This window comes from Lycium ferocissimum, chromosome 9, assembly GCF_029784015.1.
Source record: "Lycium ferocissimum isolate CSIRO_LF1 chromosome 9, AGI_CSIRO_Lferr_CH_V1, whole genome shotgun sequence".
NCBI classification, from domain to species: domain Eukaryota; kingdom Viridiplantae; phylum Streptophyta; class Magnoliopsida; order Solanales; family Solanaceae; genus Lycium; species Lycium ferocissimum.
The window spans coordinates 48,885,035-48,906,979 of NC_081350.1; the positions used below are offsets into that span (position 1 = coordinate 48,885,035).

The window sequence follows — 21,945 nt, forward strand, 5'->3', positions numbered from 1 at the left end:
AGATTTTGGGGAATTACAAACGATTCTCTTCAGGATACATCAAAGTCAAAATATACTTGCAGATTTCCTATACTACTTTGTTGCGAATTCTTATTTATATAGACAAACATCATATCCTTCCAGAAAAGACGCCTATTATTCAAATAAACTAATTTTCTGTTACAAAAATAAAAATAAAGTATTTAATTTAGGATCTGATCCAAGTCCAAATCGTTAATATATGTATAACATATTTACTCACTCACTTAGGGATAGCTAGTTAGAGTTATGCAGTTATCTTTCACCACTGATGTGGGAAAGTGCACTTTCATTTCCAAGACACATCAAACTAATCTTAACACATATGTCAAATATATGTCTATTTGATGATTAATAAAGTTAAGGTATCTATCTTATCGTTATGAAAAATTTAAAGGGTCATCCATCTATCTCACTTTTTCCCCCCTTTTTCCCTTTTTACAACTTCTTTTCAGACTCTCATCTACCTTTTACATGACCTTGAAAGTTAAGGAAGAAAAAATGGAATAAATTTCAGCAAGTCCAAATAAGAATGTAATCTATCTAATGCACACAAAAATGTAAGGCGGAAAATAGTTGCCGCGTACTTATTCTGAATATGAATAATGACCAACGTGAAGGTCCCACTTATACAGCCGTCCAATTAATTCTTCCACTTCCTTTATAATCCACCCAACTATTTTCCTTGCTCCCCAAACATAAAAATATTTCCTCTCATTTCTCCCACACAACAAATTACTAAAACTTCTTTCAACTACACAAAGGCAAAAAAAAAAAAAAAAAAAAAAAAAAAGAAGAAGATCTCAGCACCCATTTACCCAAATAAAATGAAGATGAGAGTGTTAGCAGCCTGTGTGATGGTAGGTTCTGCAACTGCCATTTCTAGTTCCACATCTTCATTCAATTTTCTAATTTCTCGTAATCAGGTAAAATTTCAGTCTTGCCCTTCTTCTCTACTCTTTTTCTAACTTGATTTTCGTCTTTCCTGTCCTGTTTCGCATTACTTATGTTTTATGTTACTGCCGCAGTCTCAGATTATCTGTTGTGATTTTTAAAAATAGTTGTTTCAAATTATTTTAAAAGTTTAATACAATTTCTTTTTTCATTTCATCCTGATTAGTTACTCTCTCCGGATTAAAAAGAGTTTCGCTTAGCCTTTTTTTCTTGACTTAGAAAGAGTGTTTACTCATCAAATCAAGAAAGAATTAAGTAAGATTTGCTCTTATTAGGTACTATGCGATCAAATTTTAATACCTATTAAATTAAGGATAATTTAGTTAAATTAATTTTTTTCTTCTAAGAGTTAGTATCTTATTAAGCAGTTTGAAAATGACTAAGTGGACACTCTTTTTTATCTAAACAGAGTATTGTTCATAAACACTACAAACACCTGAATTATGGGCCCTTCAAATACCAAGTGTAAAATAGTTAAAAATTCTTCTTAATTAGTATTTGTTAAAGAGTATGTAAAAGAGAATTACGGCAGATAATTTGTGAGAGAGTAACAATAAGTGGTGCCACATTCACTGTCCTTTTTAGGAGCGGATCTAGCATTCCGATTAGGGATTAGCAAAATTCAATAGTTTTGGGCTTTTGGCACAAATTTTGTATTTCTATTAGAAAATTCACTTTTTATATATAAATAATTTAAGAACCAATGACTTTCTATTTTAGAATTTAGAACCCATAAATTCAAATTCTAGCTCCGTCTTGAATCCTGTTCGACCTCTTCATACACATTTGCTAAAATTTAGATCAGTTTCTGTTTAATTATATTTCTGCATAATGATTTTTCCCAGGTCCAATTTCTTGGGTGTGGGAAAAAAAGTTAAATTTCTCATCTTCATTTTCTTGAATTTTCCTTTTTTTTCGTGTCATTATAGGATTGACAAAGTTTAATTATTTTATTGTTGTTAAAAATTATTTCAGGATGGTAGTCAGAAGAAAAGGAATGAAAATTATTCAACGCCACAGCAAGTGCAGCCATCATCAGATAAATTTGCGCCAAGATTTGATGGATTAAGGTTTATAGAAACACTAATCACAGCTCACAGATGAGCTGAATTTTGATGGATTTGCTTAATTATTGAGTTTGGGAAGCCAAAACAATTTGGACATATTGATAGGATATATAATAGAAATTGAGGAATTGTGTATCACTCATTATTGTTTCCCATTTTTCTTCTTTATCATTTTCTATGGTATCTATGGATCACGTGTGTGGTCAGAGGTTATTTATTCATCGGGGATTTTTATGGTATTTCTTAGCTGTTGAATTGGTCTTTGTTTGGGTGTATGGAATTTTGTTACTCCCCCTTTCCTAATTTGACTAAAGTTGCCACTAGTGTTTTAAAAGGCGGGGCATTTTATATATGCATCGATTAGAAGTAAGCCCGCGGCACGGGACGTATTTGATAAAATAATATAATCACAATAAATATTTTTAAATAGGTAAAATTACATAAAAAAAATAAAATAAAACTGTAAATAAATGAAATATTCATATATGTACACACACACATATGTGCTTGATCCTCACAAAAAACTAATTAAAGCAATTCATTATACGTCACTTACAACTTGTAATTATATATAACATAATCTTACAAGTATAAACAATACAATGAAATAAAAGTTATTACGAAATGCAAATCAACTCTAACATCTTAACTTTCAAACAATGAAAAAATCTCAATTTCTTCAAATAATATTACTGTCATACTATTCATTTTATCTCCCTATAAACAAATAATCAATAAACTTTATCAGTATTATAATTAAAACGTAACTCGTTCATGAATAAAAATAAAATTACTTTCAACTAGAGAAATAATGAAATATGATAATTTTGATACATAGGACAAAAGACCAATGACAAGTGAAAATATACAATTCGATTATGTATTTTTAAAAGAAATATTAAGATATATTCACCCTCACGATGTTCTCAACTAATAAATATGCAATATTATGACTTGTTATTTGAGTTACACCCGATCTTCTTATTTCTATAGATGAAAAACTATTTAGTATCATTCATTTGTTAAAGAATTATGAGGGTCAACGGTTTTAAATAAGGAATTTAACATATAATTGTGTAAGAACTGTTGGGCGAGCCCCGAGCGTTGGGCGTTAGGAGTGTTTAGGGCTTACTATCGGGATATTAGGGCATAAGCCTCACAGGAACTAAGCCCCGCACGTGAGCCCTGGGGTGTTTTGCTCCGTCACCTGTTGCTCTTCATCCCTTCAAAATGAATTATATATTTTCTTATTAATTAGTGTATAGTCCTAGATTTAAAAACGGAAAAGGCTCAAATATGCCATTTAAACGCATTCGATAGTTTGGCAAGCCATTTATGCCATCTTTAAAACTACCATTTATGTCACATAAATTGATATTCACTCCGTTCACTTTTACTTGTTCATTTTTTACTTTGCACACCCTTCAAAAATTAATAAATGAATTATATATTTTACTTATTAATTAGTGTATAGTCTCAATAGATTTAAAAAATAATTTAAAAATAAGTAATTTATATTAAGAGTAAAATAAAAATAAAAAACTTGTGTTTCTCTTGATATGATAAAGTTAATGAATAAAAGTGAAAATATATTTTTAATAAAGTGAGACAAGTAAAAAGAAGCTAAGGTAGTACTAAAGGAGTGTAGATGGATGAACTTTATTGGGAAAAGGTTGCACCTTTTTTGACATTTTTAAAGAAAAAAGGAGAAGTTCTCTAGGAAGTCTGAAAACGTCAAATTGTCCAAATTTCATTCATTTCTTCTTTATTATTATTGGGAAAAAAAAATTAAAAGTTGCCGACGTGGCAAATGATGTGTTATTTCCAATGCCAAAAGTTGACTTGTTATTTTCTGAACAACTTATATACAAGTAGTTTAGTGACTTTAGTGATATTGTGAAGTTGAAGAAATCTTTGCATTATGCACCCTTAATGTAGTGTTTTTTTTTCTTTTTCTGTAATTTGCACTCTGACCTGACCTCTATAAAATTTGCAAACCAATTATTGGTGCGTATGGTAGTCTCTTCTCAAAATCACACACCTTAATTACTTGTTGCTGAAGAAGTCATAAATTGACATATGTTAGTATTAACAAGTGACTCTTGGCGTAGCTTCCTTTACAAGATAGAGGCCAACTATCTTATTTGAGCTTCACCATAATGAAAAAAGAAAGTGCACTCTGTAATTATTAATTAATAGTGGGGTCTTGGTAAATCAACGAACCATAATACCAACAAATTGACAGCTCCAATTTGCAGAGACTCACGTTAAATTTCACCCACCATCGCTTGCCTGGAAAGCAAAACCAGTCTTATTCAACGGTACATATTTACTCACATCCATATTTACATCAAATTAATATATTTAGTTTTGACATTATAAATCACAGTCGATTTTTTTTTTTTTTATAACAGTGTAGTTTGTCTGAATATTTTTTGACTATTAGTATAATGAAAGGTTGTTATAGAGAATATGTAATTTAATATGAAAAATCGGATTAAAAAAAATTAGATCGTTATAGTGAAATATTGTTATAGAAGATGTTTGACTATATAAATTAAAGTGGCAATACATAGTATCATCTAATTATGATTAAGTGATAAATGTGTGTATGAATGATACATGTCTTTCATACAGATTTAGGGTAAACATAAGGTAGTGACAAAGCCACCTTTGTCCAATATTACACTGTGCGAATAGGTAATTTTTTTTATGTATATAATATATTATGTGTTAAATTTCTTATGCTTATTGGTCAGCTTTATTTCTTTATATTTGACTTTTCTTAGTAAAATTTTTAATTCCGCCGTTAATTAATTTTCATGTTACTCAACCACTCCTCGTCCATATTACTTGTCCACTTTTCTCTATGCACGTCCCTTAAGAAATCATAAATAAAAAGTGTATTTTACTATCTTATCCTTATTTCTCTCCAATGAATTACAATCTACTCCCTCCGTTCCAATTCATATGGCACTTTTCGTTTTCCGAAAGTCAATTTGACTAAACTTTGAAGCTAAATTGGATTAGATTAACTCAATATTTTAAGATTAAAATTTATATGTTTGAAAACTACATGAAAAGTACTATATGTTACAATTTTTCTCATATCAATTTGGTAAAAAAATACATCTTAAAATGTTGGAAGTTCATGCAGTTTGAATCTCGGGAAACGAAAAGTGCCACATAAATTGGGACAGAGGGAGTAATCAATATTGAATATATTTCAAGAACACTTAATATTAAGGGTAAGATGAGAAATATTTCATTAATTCTATCTTGATTTTGTAAATGGACATGTTAATTTGGCATATACATTTTTAGTAATGTGACAAGTTAATAATTTGGAGTACATATCTTTTAGTAAATGTGGAGAAGTAATATGGGACGGAGGGAGTGCCATATTTGATATTCCAGCATCTTTCCGAATATTCGACATCCTAATAATAATGCAACTCGTATTTGTTTTCCCACTTTTGCTTTCTTTCTTCTTTCCTTTTCTGGTTTTCTGGATGAGCATCTTATATAGTACGTTCTTTTCTATTTGTTTTTATGATTGGTACCTAATATTGTTTTTTTAGGCCATTGTATGGTTTGGACCACTAGTCGTGCCATAAAACTTTCGCAAAATCCCCAATTCTAACGCAACCTTCCATTACCACAAAAAAAATACAGGACTAGACATGTTATTTCGTCACAAGTCACAGCATCTATGGACGTCATCCACGCTTGATTGAGAACGATGTGGAAGTCACTTATCATTAACTAATAGACTGAGTTTTATGCATTACTTGTATACCAAATATTCACGCAATCAGATTACTACATACTATAACTTTAGATGATAAAATGTTACAGTATTCTATTTGTTTCAATTTATGTGATATAGTTTGACACGTCGAGAAATTAAAGAAAAACGAAGATTTTTTAAACTTGTAGTCTAATCATGACATAATATTTGTGTGGTTAGAGGAAATTTGAAACTTATAGTTCTAAACATGTCATATCATTTATGTGAGAAGAAAAACTTCCTATTAATGGTAAGAAGGAAAATTCAAGTTTAATTGTTTGTTAAAATAACAGAATTATAAAGAAATAGTGTCACATTAACGATAATAGATGGAATACATCGACGATACCTTAAACTTGTCATTAAATTTATTTAGACATTTGAAATATGACATGTTCCAATTAAGCAGCTAAACACAGGATAAGGTATTCATATTAGACACTTGCGGCTCAAATTTTGATTTTTTTTCGTTGCACGTGCCTGAAGCGCCTATTACATGGATAAGTTAACCACATAAATATATGTCACCTACTTTAATAATTCACATCAACCTCAATTGAATCAGGCTTGGGCTTTTCAGGCGTATTGAGATTAATGTGTATCATTAAGGGAACTGACGTATTTTAAGTGGTTAACTTATCTACGAAATGGGCGCTTGAGAACACGCACAAAAAGAATTAATTCAACATTTGAACCGGAAGAGTCTTATAGAAACACTTTATCATGTGTTCGAGTCTTCGATCGAAACAAGTCCTAGTTCAAGCGTCTAGATGAATTTACTAACAACTTTAAGGGTTGTCGATGTATTCGACCAATAATTTTATGGGAAACTTTCATAAATATCATTATTAATGCCCCCGAATAACATATTGTAGCGAGATTATTTAGTTTTTAAAAAGCTGGCAAAAGATTCCTTCAAAACATATTAGACGTACATACCCTAGTTGTCATACATACATAGATGCATGTCCTAGCCGTCATACATATATACATACATATACATACTTGAAATACACATTAAACATACGCCAAACCTACACAAATGTATCACATGTATGTCACTGTAGTATAATGATACACGTGATATAAAATGACTTATACACAATATACAAGATACATACACAACATACAGGGTCAATACATCACTTGTATATGTCACGTATATTTCATATATATATTCATGTATGTACATTAACACATTGTATGTTACTGCGTCGTGTCTCCTCCATTTTGACATCTCATAACTCACTGGCCACTCCAGCAAAAAGGATAAAGATACTCACTGCACTAATTTATGTTTTCCAAACTTCGTCTTTATTCATCACCCTCAGTCACTCTCCATTCATCAGCCCAACTTGATGTTCAGTGAAAGGAAGTCTCAAATTGAAGCTTTGAAACAAAGAAAGAAAAGGAATATGAGAAAAGGTATTGAGAAAATGAATTTGCCCCTGAAAATTCTACCTAAGAGGCCTGAGAATTCTTATTGGGCCTATCTAGTGGAAACTTGTTGGGCCTTCAAACAGGCTGCTGCTTCTCAGATACAAAAAAGTAAAACTTACACAAATAACTACCTTTTAATAGCTTCTAATTGATTATAGTTACAAGTCAAGATTTACAACCGTAATCGCTTTTGGCTATATTTCAGTTGTATCTCGCATTTTTGAAATATGGTAAAATATGGCGAAATATAGCGAAATACGAGAAAATACAAAACACGTTAGAGTAAATTTAGGCTCTATTTTTGGAACATATTTTTTTTTAAAAAAATTGAGAGAAAAAATAGGCTATATTTTTGGAACATAATATTCTTTTCCTTTTTAAATAGTAAGTCACAGGAGTCTCGACGACAAGTCGTTCCTACAGTTGTTCATGCACATCTTAAGAAGCTCCCATGCTTCAAGATTGGAGTTTTCACGTAAATCTCTGTAAAAAAAAGAACGTTGTAACGAGATGAAATTTTTTTGTCTTTTCTAAGTGATAAGGAGAGAAAAAAAATTGGGTCAAAAGAAAATGCCATTTTGGAGTTTTATCAACAATTTGCTTATGTAGGCGGCGATCCGATATTTTCTGAATCCTTATGTAAGGAATTACAAAAGAAATTCTTTCACCAAAGGTGTGAATTAGGAAGGATTGGTCGACGAAATATGAACCGAAGACTTAATCTTGATATACCCCGTAACAATACATTTTTGTTACCACGAGATATATTGTACCTTGCCGATTATTTGATTGAAATTTGAAATTTGGAATGGGTGCACTTAAATTAAATCAACATATTTCACACAAATCACTGAAGAGTAAAATCAGACTCTATTTATGTAACAGATTTTTTTTTAAAAAAAATTATGTGATTCAATTTAAAACTTCCCATAAATCACGCATAATGGTTGTTCTTCCATAAAAGTTTACGAATCTCTCTATTTGTATTTTTCTCAAAAGTACTTTTAAAAAAAAGTGCTTTTAAGAAAGCAGTTTTTTTTTTTGGGCCGAAAAGCTGTTCGCTACCCCTGTAAGCACTTATTTTCTCCCGTGTTTGGCCAAACACCTCACTTTTTTTCAAATAAACACTTATCGAAAAAATAAGATTTTTAAAATGCTTGGCCAAACAGGTTATAGTCTAATTCTTTCGACTCAAATTTTAAATAGGTCGGTATACCGATTCCATGTCGTGGTGGGGAAGGGGTGGATTTGGAATGTTTATGAATCATGATGTTTGATTGAGGTTCAAATGGTCAACCTCAAGCTGTTTGTTAATGGGAGCTAGGTAGCACCATAGTTTATTTATTTAATAAACAACACGAGAAGTTTGAGTAACAAAATTAACAATAATGCTAGTATGTCGGCGCCTACTCAATGACTATTTCAGTTTTAAACAGATCAATTCATAATATGATTTTTTTAATGATTATTCAGGCGATATAAAATAATTATCCACAAGATTCGTGACAAATTATCTCCCTTAAAAAATATATAATAACAGTTACGTATTTTGTATCCCTTTAAAGTATATCTCAATGGTATACAAGTCATATTTTATACGCTTCAATGATATACATCAGCGTGATTTAACTATTAGTACTATATTATGTGTACCTTATTGTTCGATATATACTATTAAGATATACAAAATGTAAATTGCATACTCCGAAAGTGTAATATTTATCGAGAAAAAAAAAATTTCTTTTGAGTGGCTGGGCTCACCTGTAAATGTTCCTACACAATATTACAATTAATATTTTATAGTTTTAAAATTCCAGTCGTTTGAAGATATTTTGAGCCAATTCACACACCAATATAGAGAATACTTATATTTGATGGGAATTAGACCTCTTGGTCTCAAGAGATCCACCTTAACTTCTTAACCACCAAACCAATTTCATTGAGCTTAGAGTTACAGTGACTGAGATAGCTTATTGTCCTTGCCTCCTTGCAACAAAATCTTTATAAATAATCAAGTGACAAATTCTCCCATCTTTAAGTCGTCCATATTCAACTTGAAAATGACATAAGATTTGTTTCTCAATATATTAAGTAGAATTAAAGGAAAATGCTTAATTATTGTTTGCAATTATATTCGAAGTCCCCTTTTTTTTTTTTTTTTGGCTAATGAAAGAAACTTGAATTAACACAAAATTTAAAGAGGTTCATTATAAAGGGGAATTGATCGAGCCAATTCAGTTCCAAAATTGATAGTCTTTCGGGAAATTTAAGAAAGCAAATAAAGGTGAGGAAGATTCCAAACACCTTTCGATGATCCAGCTGAATCATGTGAGACCCATGTACTCTTATGGTAAGCATGTCGAAAGGGATGGGACGGGACGAGCCTATTTTGGTGGGACAGGACGGGGGATAAAAAAAAGGGGAACCCAGGGGGGCTGGGATTGGAGGGACGGGTACTCGCTGGATTTTTTGTTGAGGAGGTGGGGGGGGGGAGGGGACCGTCTTGCTATATAGGGGAAAGCGAGGAGACGGGTCAGGCCAGGTAAGACGGAATCGAGTTTTTTTTAATCAACCACAAACTTAATACTCCCTGTTATACCCCATTTAGATCGCTAATTTGGGCGACAACATATTGGCGATTCCTATTAATCGATTTTAAGGAGTAGCCGCCACCTAATTGATTTTAAGGTGAATTAGGGCACCTAATTATTAACTTAAGGTAAAACTAACCTCCGTTAATACCGCTTTAACCGTGTGATTCTAGGTAGGTTCTATATTATCCTAAAGGGAAGGGGTTAGGCATCCTTTAGGATCCGTTAACTTACGGTTATCCGGCCAAACTTAGGTTAATTAATTAAAGCGAAAAATGACTTACAAATATTGCTAAAGTTTGAAGAAAAATGTAATAATGTTGTAAAAAATAGGATTTACAAAAATAATAAGTTGCATGAAAGATGTCTTTAAATACTATTTAAAATGAAATTTATAAAGGTTATTAAGATTTTGAAGGAAAATATAATGATGCTATATAAATAATACTTGTGGAAAATACAATAATTTACTTATGCATAATAATTTTCAAAGAGAAGGTTTTAGCAAATGCGAACTAAAATTATATTATATGGATGGAAAATCCTAGACTTATTTTAATATGATGAAAAAGGCATGGGTCTTCTTTCTTTTCATTAACTCTATTTAACTATATTTGGCTAAAAGAAATGTATAAACGGATTAATCTAAAATGTTTAAAATACATTTGAACTCATCTTTGCATATTGATGACATTTTAATTTTTTAAGATAGTAATAACAAATCATGATCCCTTAGCTCAACATATGTAATAATGCTATTTTGAAAAGAAAAAAAACTATTCTAATGAAAACAAATATTGTAAATACTATAAATAGTTTTAATCATAAGTGGAAGAAAAAGAAACTGATGGTATTAATTATTAATTCCCTTTAACTTAACTACCCGTTATTAAACTAAAACCCACTAATTCGCTAAGGTTCATCTAAATTAAGAAAATAAGACAAAAGTAAAGAGTTAGTCATGCTATACAAATTAATGCATAAAAGAAATAAAAATGGAGGAATAATAAAATTGAATGGGTTCAGCCCCATTCTTTGAACCGATGCAAATCCATTATCGGTTGGACTTTGGCCCAATTATATTTTTTTAGACTCCGTGGTCGTTGCATTGTTCGGTCTCAAATTTCAACAGAAATTTTATGCGAAACTCTTTGTGGATGGGTTGGACACGAGAAGATTTCGTTGGGCCTTTAGCCCAACACCGAATACAGGAGACGAACGAGTCCCTCGGACTCGTATGCGGTGGTCATGCAAAAAAAAAAAGAAAAAAAAAGGAAAGGAAAAGGATTAGTATCTAATCGATAAATATGGCTAAACATATAAGATACAGACTCGAAACAGATCAGTAAGTTAAACATCTGTACTGTGTATATTTAAGTATATGTACACCACTCAGCCAACACACACTCATGACATACGAACAAGGCAACACTCAAATATAGGCAAATCAAGGAATACTCGACCTTACGATAGAACCGACTATTATTGGACTAAGTATTTCAGATAACGGTGGACACTAAAAAAATCAAAGTATCAGTTATATAAAAAGAAACATTTAATCAGCAACAGGAGAAGATTGAAACTTGAGACGATTTGTTTGAAACCAAAGTAGACTATTCTTTTCAAGAGTAGACAAACATAACACAAAGAGGACAAACACCAATAGCTGAACACATTAAACATCTCGGCAAGTGCAGATTTACTAATCCCACAATTCAATAGACTAGGGAAATCATTTGAAAGCCCTTATCATTTACAGTTCCACTGGGATTCAGTCAAGGTATACTTGCAACATTTTGAATTCATATAAATCCTAACCAAACATATTGGCATATTCTTGTAGACATGAAACCAAATAAGGTACACTGGCAGCATGCAAACATGTACAGATCTAAGGCAAGGCAAATTAGTAATATTAAGCATTTAGGCAAGATGTATGTCATGCATCATTTTGGGAGAGCCTGGAGCCACAACAATCAAGCAACAAGATATGTGAAGTCAAGTACATTTATGCAAGCTAGAACTATTCCTATATGGTATCTATAATTATTCTTACAAAGCTAAAACAAGGGAGTACATAGAATAGGCAAGCACCATGATGAATTTAAGCAAGGAAACCAGTAGTACTAGATATCATACCAATATCAAAGGCTTAAACATCCCAACAAAACAAAGGAACAGGGAAACCAAACTAAGAGTAAGCATGATGGTCCCAACAAACAAAGTGACTGAACATCACAGCCAAACAATGGATTGACTAAGAGACAGATGAGCCAAACAATATAACTAAGCATGGTGGATTAACTGAACAGAATCCAGAAGCAAGCAATTGTATTAAGCATGCTGGACTAAGCTAGGGGAAACCAAATCAACTAGACATTCTATTAGGCATGCTGGACTAGGCTAAATAAAAAACAAATAAGCATGGACATTGTATTAGGTACGCTGAACTAGATCACAGAGAATAACAGGATCAGCCTTATAACTTAATCATGAGGAATCTTAACAAACGAACAGGGAAACAAACATTATGCTAAATAACCAAACTAAACAGCTGGGCCAAACAAAGAGACATGCATCCACACTATGTCTAACATAATATTCACCTAGCCAACAAGAAGTTAATACTATACTAAACATGATAACTAAACTGAACTAGCCAAACATGATAACTGAGTTTAGTCCAAACTGACATATGAACTAACGACATACTTAGAGACTAATCACGATAACGATAATTAAAACTAACATCAAAATGAAAACTGGGCTTCAACCAAAGTAATCATGCACTAGCCATACAAGTAGATGACATTATATTAAACTAAAACAGAACAGACTTAGAGTATTAAGACTGCTAACAATACTAAACTAACCATTGATTTTAACAACTAATCGCAAATGTTAGCGACCACATGATAGACATGAAATAAAACACACACAGAAAAATCGGATTAAAAAAAATTAGATCGTTATAGTGAAATATTGTTATAGAAGATGTTTGACTATATAAATTAAAGTGGCAATACATAGTATCATCTAATTATGATTAAGTGATAAATGTGTGTATGAATGATACATGTCTTTCATACAGATTTAGGGTAAGCATAAGGTAGTGACAAAGCCACCTTTGTCCAATATTACACTGTGCGAATAGGTAATTTTTTTTATGTATATAATATATTATGTGTTAAATTTCTTATGCTTATTGGTCAGCTTTATTTCTTTATATTTGACTTTTCTTAGTAAAATTTTTAATTCCGCCGTTAATTAATTTTCATGTTACTCAACCACTCCCTCGTTCCCATATTACTTGTCCACTTTTCTCTGTGCACGTCCCTTAAGAAATCATAAATAAAAAGTGTATTTTACTATCTTATCCTTATTTCTCTCCAATGAATTACAATCTACTCCCTCCGTCCCAATTCATATGGCACTTTTCGTTTTCCGAGAGTCAATTTGGCTAAACTTTGAAGCTAAATTGGATTAGATTAACTCAATATTTTAAGATTAAAATTTATATGTTTGAAAACTACATGAAAAGTACTATATGTTACAATTTTTCTCACATCAATTTGGTAAAAAAATACATCTTAAAATGTTGGAAGTTCATGCAGTTTGAATCTCGGGAAACGAAAAGTGCCACATAAATTGGACGGATTGCAGGGAGTAATCAATATTGAATATATTTCAAGAACACTTAATATTAAGGGTAAGATGGGAAATATTTCATTAATTCTATCTTGATTTTGTAAATGGACAAGTAATTTGAGACATACATTTTTAGTAATGTGGACAAGTAATTTGGGTCATATCTTTTTAGTAAATGTGGAGAAGTAATATGGGACGGAGGGAGTGCCATATTTGATATTCCAGCATCTTTCCGAATATTCGACATCCTAATAATAATGCAACTCGTATTTGTTTTCCCACTTTTGCTTTCTTTCTTCTTTCCTTTTCTGGTTTTCTGGATGAGCATCTTATATAGTACGTTCTTTTCTATTTGTTTTTATGATTGGTACCTAATATTGTTTTTTTAGGCCATTGTATGCTTTGGACCACTAGTCGTGCCATAAAACTTTCGCAAAATCCCCAATTCTAACGCAACCTTCCATTACCACAAAAAAATACAGGACTAGACATGTTATTTCTTCACAAGTCACAGCGTCTATGGACGTCATCCACGCTTGATTGAGAACGATGTGGAAGTCACTTATCATTAACTAATAGACTGAGTTTTATGCATTACTTGTATACCAAATATTCACGCAATCAGATTACTACATACTATAACTTTAGATGATAAAATGTTACAGTATTCTATTTGTTTTCAATTTATGTGATATAGTTTGACGTTCGAGAAATTAAAAGAAAAACGAACATTTTTTAAACTTGTAGTCTAATCATGACATAATATTTGTGTGGTTAGAGGAAATTTGAAACTTATAGTTCTAAACATGTCATATCATTTATGTGAGAAGAAAAACTTCCTATTAATGGTAAGAAGGAAAATTCAAGTTTAATTGTTTGTTAAAATAACAGAATAATAAAGAAATAGTGTCACATTAACGATAATAGATGGAATACATCGACAATACCTTAAACTTGTCATTACATTTATTTAGACATTTGAAATATGACATGTTCCAATTAAGCGACTTTAAACACGGGATAAGGTATTCATATTAGACACTTGCGGCTCAAATTTTGATTTTTTTTTTCGTTGCGCGTTTAAAGCGCCTATTACATGGATAAGTTAACAACATAAATATATATCACCTACTTTAATAATTCACATCAACCTCAATTGAATCGGCTTGGGCTTTTCAGCGTATTGAGATTAATGCGTATCATTAAGAGAACTGACGTATTTTAAGTGGTTAACTTATCTACGAAATGGGCGCTTGAGAACACGCACAAAAAGAATTAATTCAACATTTGAGCCGGAAGAGTCTTATAGAAACACTTTATCATGTGTTCAGGTGCTCGATCGAAACAAGTCCTAGTTCAAGCGTCTAGATGAATTTACTAACAAATTTAAGGGGTTGTCGATGTATTCGACCAATAATTTTACGGGAAACTTTCATAAATATCATTATTAATGCCCCCGAATAACATATTGTAGCGAGATTATTTAGTTTTTAAAAACTGGCAAAAGATTCCTTCAAAACATATTAGACGTACATACCCTAGTTGTCATACATACATAGATGCATGTCCTAGCCGTCATACATATATACATACATATACATACTTGAAATACACATTAAACATACGCCAAACCTACACAAATGTATCACATGTATGTCACTGTAGTATAATGATACACGTGATATAAAATGACTTATACACAATATACAAGATACATACACAACATACAGGGTCAATACATCACTTGTATATGTCACGTATATTTCATATATATATTCATGTATGTACATTAACACATTGTATGTTACTGCGTCGCGGTCTCCTCCATTTTGACATCTCATAACTCACTGGCCACTCCAGCAGAAAGGATAAAGATACTCACTGCACTAATTTATGTTTTCCAAACTTCGTCTTTATTCATCACCCTCAGTCACTCTCCATTCATCAGCCCAACTTGATGTTCAGTGAAAGGAAGTCTCAAATTGAAGCTTTGAAACAAAGAAAGAAAAGGAATATGAGAAAAGGTATTGAGAAAATGAATTTGCCCCTGAAAATTCTACCTAAGAGGCCTGAGAATTCTTATTGGGCCTATCTAGTGGAAACTTGTTGGGCCTTCAAACAGGCTGCTACTTCTCAGATACAAAAAAGTAAAACTTACACAAATAACTACCTTTTAATAGCTTCTAATTAGTTATAGCTACAAGTTGAAGATTTACAATTCGTAACTGCTTTTGGCTATATTTCAGTTGTATCTCGCATTTTTGAAATATGGTAAAATATGGCGAAATATAGCGAAATACAGAGAAATACAAAACACGTTAGAGTAAATTTAGGCTCTATTTTTGGAACATATTTTTTTAAAAAATTGAGAGAAAAAATAGGCTATATTTTTGGAACATAATATTCTTTTCCTTTTTAAATAGTAAGTCACAGGAGTCTCGACGACAAGTCGTTCCTACAGTTGTTCATGCACATCTTAAGAAGCTCCCATGCTTCAAGATTGAGTTTTCACCTTAAATCTCTGTAAAAAAAGAACGTTGTAACGAGATGAAATTTTTTTTTGTCTTTTCTAAGTGATAAGGAGAGAAAAAAATTAGGTCAAAAGAAAATGCCATTTTGGAGTTTTATCAACAATTTGCTTATGTAGGCGGCGATCCGATATTTTCTGAATCCTTATGTAAGGAATTACAAAAGAAATTCTTTCAACAAAGATGTGAATTAGGAAGGATTGGTCGACGAAATATGAACCGAAGACTTAATCTTGATATACCCCAGAACAATACATTTTTGTTACCACGAGATATATTGGCAGCCGCCGATTATTTGATTGGGCTGAAATTTGGAATGGGTGCACTTAAATTAAATCAACATATTTCACACAAATCACTGAAGAGTAAAATCAGACTCTATTTATGTAACAGATTTTTTTAAAAAAAAAATCATGTGATTCAATTTAAAACTTCCCATAAATCACGCATAATGGTTGTTCTTCCATAAAAGTTTACGAATCTCTCTATTTGTATTTTTCTCAAAAGTACTTTTAAAAAAAAGTGCTTTTGGGTAAAAGCTTTTTTTGAAAAACTGTTTCGCTACTCCCTGCAAGCACTTATTTTCTCCCAGAAGCTTGGCCAAACACCTCACTTTTTTTCAAATAAACACTTATCGAAAAAATAAGTACTTTTGGGGGGAAAATAAGCTTGGCCAAACAGGTTATAGTCTAATTCTTTCGACTCAAATTTTAAATAGGTCGGTATACCGATTCCATGTCGTGGTGGGGAAGGGGTGGATTTGGAATGTTTATGAATCATGATGTTTGATTGAGGTTCAAATGGTCAACCTCAAGCTGTTTGTTAATGGGAGCTAGGTAGCACCATAGTTTATTTATTTAATAAACAACACGAGAAGTTTGAGTAACAAAATTAACAAGGAATTTTTACTCATTGTAGCTTCTTTTAAGACCTAATTATTAATATTAACTATCCTTTTATTTAATTATATTTAGTAGCTAATTAATTTTTCTAAATTACAAATGGTAGCTATATCAAAAAATACATACCCAAACACATATATCTTTCTTTTTTCTCAATCACTACTCATTTCATATTTTTCATTTCTCAAAAATCTTAAAAAATCTCTCTTCCCTTCTCTCAACCACCACCACCATGGCTGCACCACCACCATGGCCGCACCGCCCCCTCTCTCTTCTCCCTCTCCCTCTGTGCTCACCCCTCTCTCTCTCCGCCGCCCATCTCTCTCTTCTCCGTCTCCCTCTGTGCTCACCCCTCTCTCTCTCTCTCTCTCTCTCTCTCTCTCTCTCTCTCTCTTTCACTGCAGATCCGTCTGTGTGTGCATTGTTGATGGCGGCGGTGATGGATTGATTTTGAGATGGTGGCGGAGAAGATGACGTAGAGGTGGAGAGATTAGGGTTTTGTTGGTGATGGAAAGATTAGGGTTTTTTGGTGGTGATGGTGTCTCAGATTTGGGTTTTTGGTGGTGATGGTGTCTTAGATTAGAATTTTGGTGGTGTTGGAGAGATTAGGGTTTTTTGGTGGTGGTAGTGTCTCAGATCTGGCCATGTGTATTTGTTAAAAGCCAAATACAAATACATTAAAAAATCTACATCTCACAAATACACTGTTTTTGAATGTATTTGTCTTTGTATTTTTGAGTGCATTTTTTAGTGTATTTTGTTAATAGCCAAACACATTATTTTTTTGAATGTATTTGTCATGTATTTGAATTTTTTGGTCTTGTATCTGAATGTATATGTTGAAATCCATTCAAATACACGAAAATTTGAATATATTTGGCTTCATAGTAGTTGGATTGTACACAATGTATTTGAAATACATCAAAAAAATCAGTAAAATACATCAAAAAAAAAAATCAGTAAAATACATAAAAAAAAATCACTGAAATTCATTAAAAAACAAGACACGGAAATACATCAAAAAAATATATATTAATATCTAATTTAATAGCTCCACCATTAAAGGCTAAAATCAAGGATCATATTTTTTTTTTTTTTTTACCTTATTCTCATGTATTTGTTGGCAACAAATACACGCGAAAACATACACTATTTTGCCAAAATGTAGCTACAAATGGTAATATTTAAAAGGGTAGCTACAAATGGTAGGAAGCTACAATAAGGTAGTCATTTGAGAAATTTTACCAATTAACAATAATGCTAGTATGTCGGCGCCTACTCAATGACTATTTCAGTTTTAAACAGATCAATTCATAATATGATTTTTTTAATGATTATTCAGGCGATATAAAATAATTATCGGTCAGTATCTGTTGACAAATTATCTCCCTTAAAAAATATATAATAACAGTTACGTATTTTGTATCCCTTTAAAGTATATCTCAATGGTATACAAGTCATATTTTATACGCTTCAATGATATACATCAGCGTGATTTAACTATTAGTACTATATTATGTGTACCTTATTGTTCGATATATACTATTAAGATATACAAAATGTAAATTGCATACTCCGAAAGTGTAATATTTATCGAGAAAAAAAAAAATTCTTTTGAGTGGCTGGGCTCACCTGTAAATGTTCCTACACAATATTACAATTAATATTTTATAGTTTTAAAATTCCAGTCGTTTGAAGATATTTTGAGCCAATTCACACACCAATATAGAGAATACTTATATTTGATGGGAATTAGACCTCTTGGTCTCAAGAGATCCACCTTAACTTCTTAACCACCAAACCAATTTCATTGAGCTTAGAGTTACAGTGACTGAGATAGCTTATTGTCCTTGCCTCCTTGCAACAAAATCTTTATAAATAATCAAGTGACAAATTCTCCCATCTTTAAGTCGTCCATATTCAACTTGAAAATGACATAAGATTTGTTTCTCAATATATTAAGTAGAATTAAAGGAAAATGCTTAATTATTGTTTGCAATTATATTCGAAGTCCATTTTTTTTTTTTTTTTTGGCTAATGAAAGAAACTTGAATTAACACAAAATTTAAAGAGGTTCATTATAAAGGGGAATTGATCGAGCCAATTCAGTTCCAAAATTGATAGTCTTTCGGGAAATTTAAGAAAGCAAATAAAGGTGAGGAAGATTCCAAACACCTTTCGATGATCCAGCTGAATCATGTGAGACCCATGTACTCTTATGGTAAGCATGTCGAAAGGGATGGGACGGGACGAGCCTATTTTGGTGGGACAGGACGGGGGACAAAAAAAGGGGAACCCAGGGGGGGGGATTGGAGGGACGGGTACTCGCTGGATTTTTTGTTGAGGGGGGGGGGGGGGGACCGTCTTGCTATATAGGGGAAAGCGAGGAGACGGGTCAGGCCAGGTAAGACGGAATCGAGTTTTTTTTAATCAACCACAAACTTAATACTCCCTGTTATACCCCATTTAGATTGGGCTAATTTAAGGTACAACATATTGGTGATTCCTATTAATTGATTTTAAGGAGTCGCCACCTAATTGATTTTAAGGTGAATTAGGGCACCTAATTATTAACTTAAGGTAAAACTGTCACGACCCAAATCATGGATCATGCGGGCACCCACACTAACCTTCCCTGGTGGGCGAACCCTTCAGATAACTACCTTAATTTGATACAACATGCGGAATAAATGCTATTATTATAAGAAATTCCCAAAATCCGGTCTAGACTCATACAAGAGCTTCTAAGAAGTTTACAATTTGAATAGATACCGTACTCAAACCGGATACGACTTCGTTTAAGGATAGAGAACAACGTAAATCTAAGGAGAGACTCGGGTTGCAATAGCTCACCCAAACGTCTTTGACGAATGCCTCGAAACGGTCGTGAGACTCCGAACATCACCTCGAAAATAACTCTACACTCCGGTATGAGTGTAGCAAGAGTAGTATGAGCACAACACTAGGCTCGTAGGTATCATAGGCCGACAATGGTTAGTTCACGCATATAAACAAGAAGCAACTAACAAGTAAGCAGATAAGTAATCAAAACATATACACATCTAGCACAGAGAAAGTCTTATTAACGATAGTCACAGGGATCTCAATATCTATTATAAGCCTAGGGAGAATTCTATAAACCTCGATTCCATCAAGTCTTTAAAATAAATACTCACAAACAACAACTCGCAATTCACAAATCAAGAATCAATCGCAAGAATGTGCAATGCAATGACATGAATGATCATTCAAATGGAGTGCTATGCAATGCAATGTCGTGCTATGTAAATGTTATGCAATGCATAGTCACCTCTCACACTCCACTCCCGTACACACATGCTATGGCAATGCCTCATAGTCATGACCCATGGGGGACCCGCGAAGTCCATGTACCACTCGCTCCGAATATAACCTCGGATCACGAGCACACTCTCACGATCCCGGCAAAGACCTCGGGCATCGGACACTCCATCGTTCCCGCAAGAAACCTCGGGCAACAAACACTCAGAAACCTCGGAGTCTCTCTCGTCACTCTCTCTCGGCAGTAAAACCTCGGAGTCTCTCTCTCTCAATCTCCCAAAAACCCCGAGTCTACTCAACTCGCAAAAACCTCAGTCTCTCAATCACTCTCCTCACCATTATAACAACATAAGAGTAATATGAAAGCATGTCATGCATGATATCAGCCTCAATTATATCACCAATATGCAATAAACAAGTACAAGTCATATTATTGCCCACGTCTCAATCATCAATATTACCCTTCCCTTTCATAAGGTGCGAGGGAGCTAGTATGGGATAAAGATACAACTAGTGATAATTACATCACATAGCACATAGAATATGGGATGCATCTCGCATGGAATCAATCAATAATCACCGCAATCATAGGTTCCATAGATTCATACTAGGAATTGCAATTCAATATTCAATTCTCGCCAATAACCTTCCTCTTCCATATGACCAGTGGGATAACAAGAGAGAGAGAATTATATCAAATACATGAAATCACAATACAATGACACCACATAACAATATCGTAATAATGGCGACGAGCCCACAATGATCATCACAATAATGGCCAAGCCCACAAGAAAATATCGGCAATACCAACCTAGATGGAATTTACCTCCACACCATGCCCGAAGGCCTATCATGCTTTCCCCGTCAATCACTACTATTTACATACGTTTCGCTAATCAAAGTCTAGACATAAAGTAAACCGTAACCTACCTCAATGCCGAACAGTGTCACGAACTTTCACGCCAAAGCTTTTTTTCCGAAGTGCTTCCGATCGGACAAGGTCTTTAGTGCTTATTCGTCACACAATATGTGTACGCTACCCAATAATACTTCAACCTATATTAAGACGCCAACAACTATGATTAAGCTACGGGGAGATTCAAACGTATTCTAACGTTAGTAACTCCTTTCTAGATGTTTAGGCGATGTTTTCTCTTGTATCTAAACCAACCACATACTACCAATACAACATCAATAATTATGTGTTCAATACCAATCCGGACAGCCCACACAATATTCTAAATGCCCACATTCATAACATGCAATAACGATTCACATACGGCTTCGACATTCTCAAGTTACTTTTATTAGTTTGTAGCCTTAACGTTTGCATGTAACAACTTATAACAGCCCATCCAACATACAATATGATGTATACTCTTAACTTATAATTATTCTTTCCAACTTAATGAAAACACAAGTCCAAAAAAGTCCACTACCACAACATGTCCAAAACGATCTCTAACCGACAACATAACGATGTTCGGAATTCTTGCAAACGTTTACGAACATACTAAGCCAACCACATGCGATTTTTATACATCATTTCATGTCTTCTTTTCATATAATTTCAGTAAGTTATGACCAGCTATCCACACGACAAGTACAACATCAATTCATACGCAACTACGCTATATCGTCATTTTTATAATCCTTATAACAACTCACAAATGACTTTAGTTTCAACTCCAACCATTAAACACC

At 32.9% G+C, this 21,945-nt stretch overlaps 1 protein-coding gene across 1 annotated transcript; it reads left to right on the forward strand.

Annotated features, from left to right (window-relative positions):
- The first annotated feature begins 679 nt into the window (after positions 1-679).
- On the forward strand, positions 680-2,165 carry LOC132029329 (uncharacterized). Its single transcript, XM_059418630.1, has 2 exons — positions 680-944; positions 1,948-2,165. The coding sequence occupies exons 1-2, from the start codon at positions 846-848 to the stop codon at positions 2,074-2,076; spliced, it is 228 nt and encodes a 75-aa protein (XP_059274613.1). The 5' UTR covers positions 680-845; the 3' UTR covers positions 2,077-2,165.
- Positions 2,166-21,945: the final 19,780 nt, after the last annotated feature.

Bases quoted from the DNA above. Each gene is read 5' to 3' on its own strand.
- LOC132029329 (XM_059418630.1), top strand. From the start codon at position 846: ATGAAGATGAGAGTGTTAGCAGCCTGTGTGATGGTAGGTTCTGCAACT. The intron at 945-1,947 runs GTAAAATTTCAG...AAATTATTTCAG, and splicing joins TTCTAATTTCTCGTAATCAG to GATGGTAGTCAGAAGAAAAG.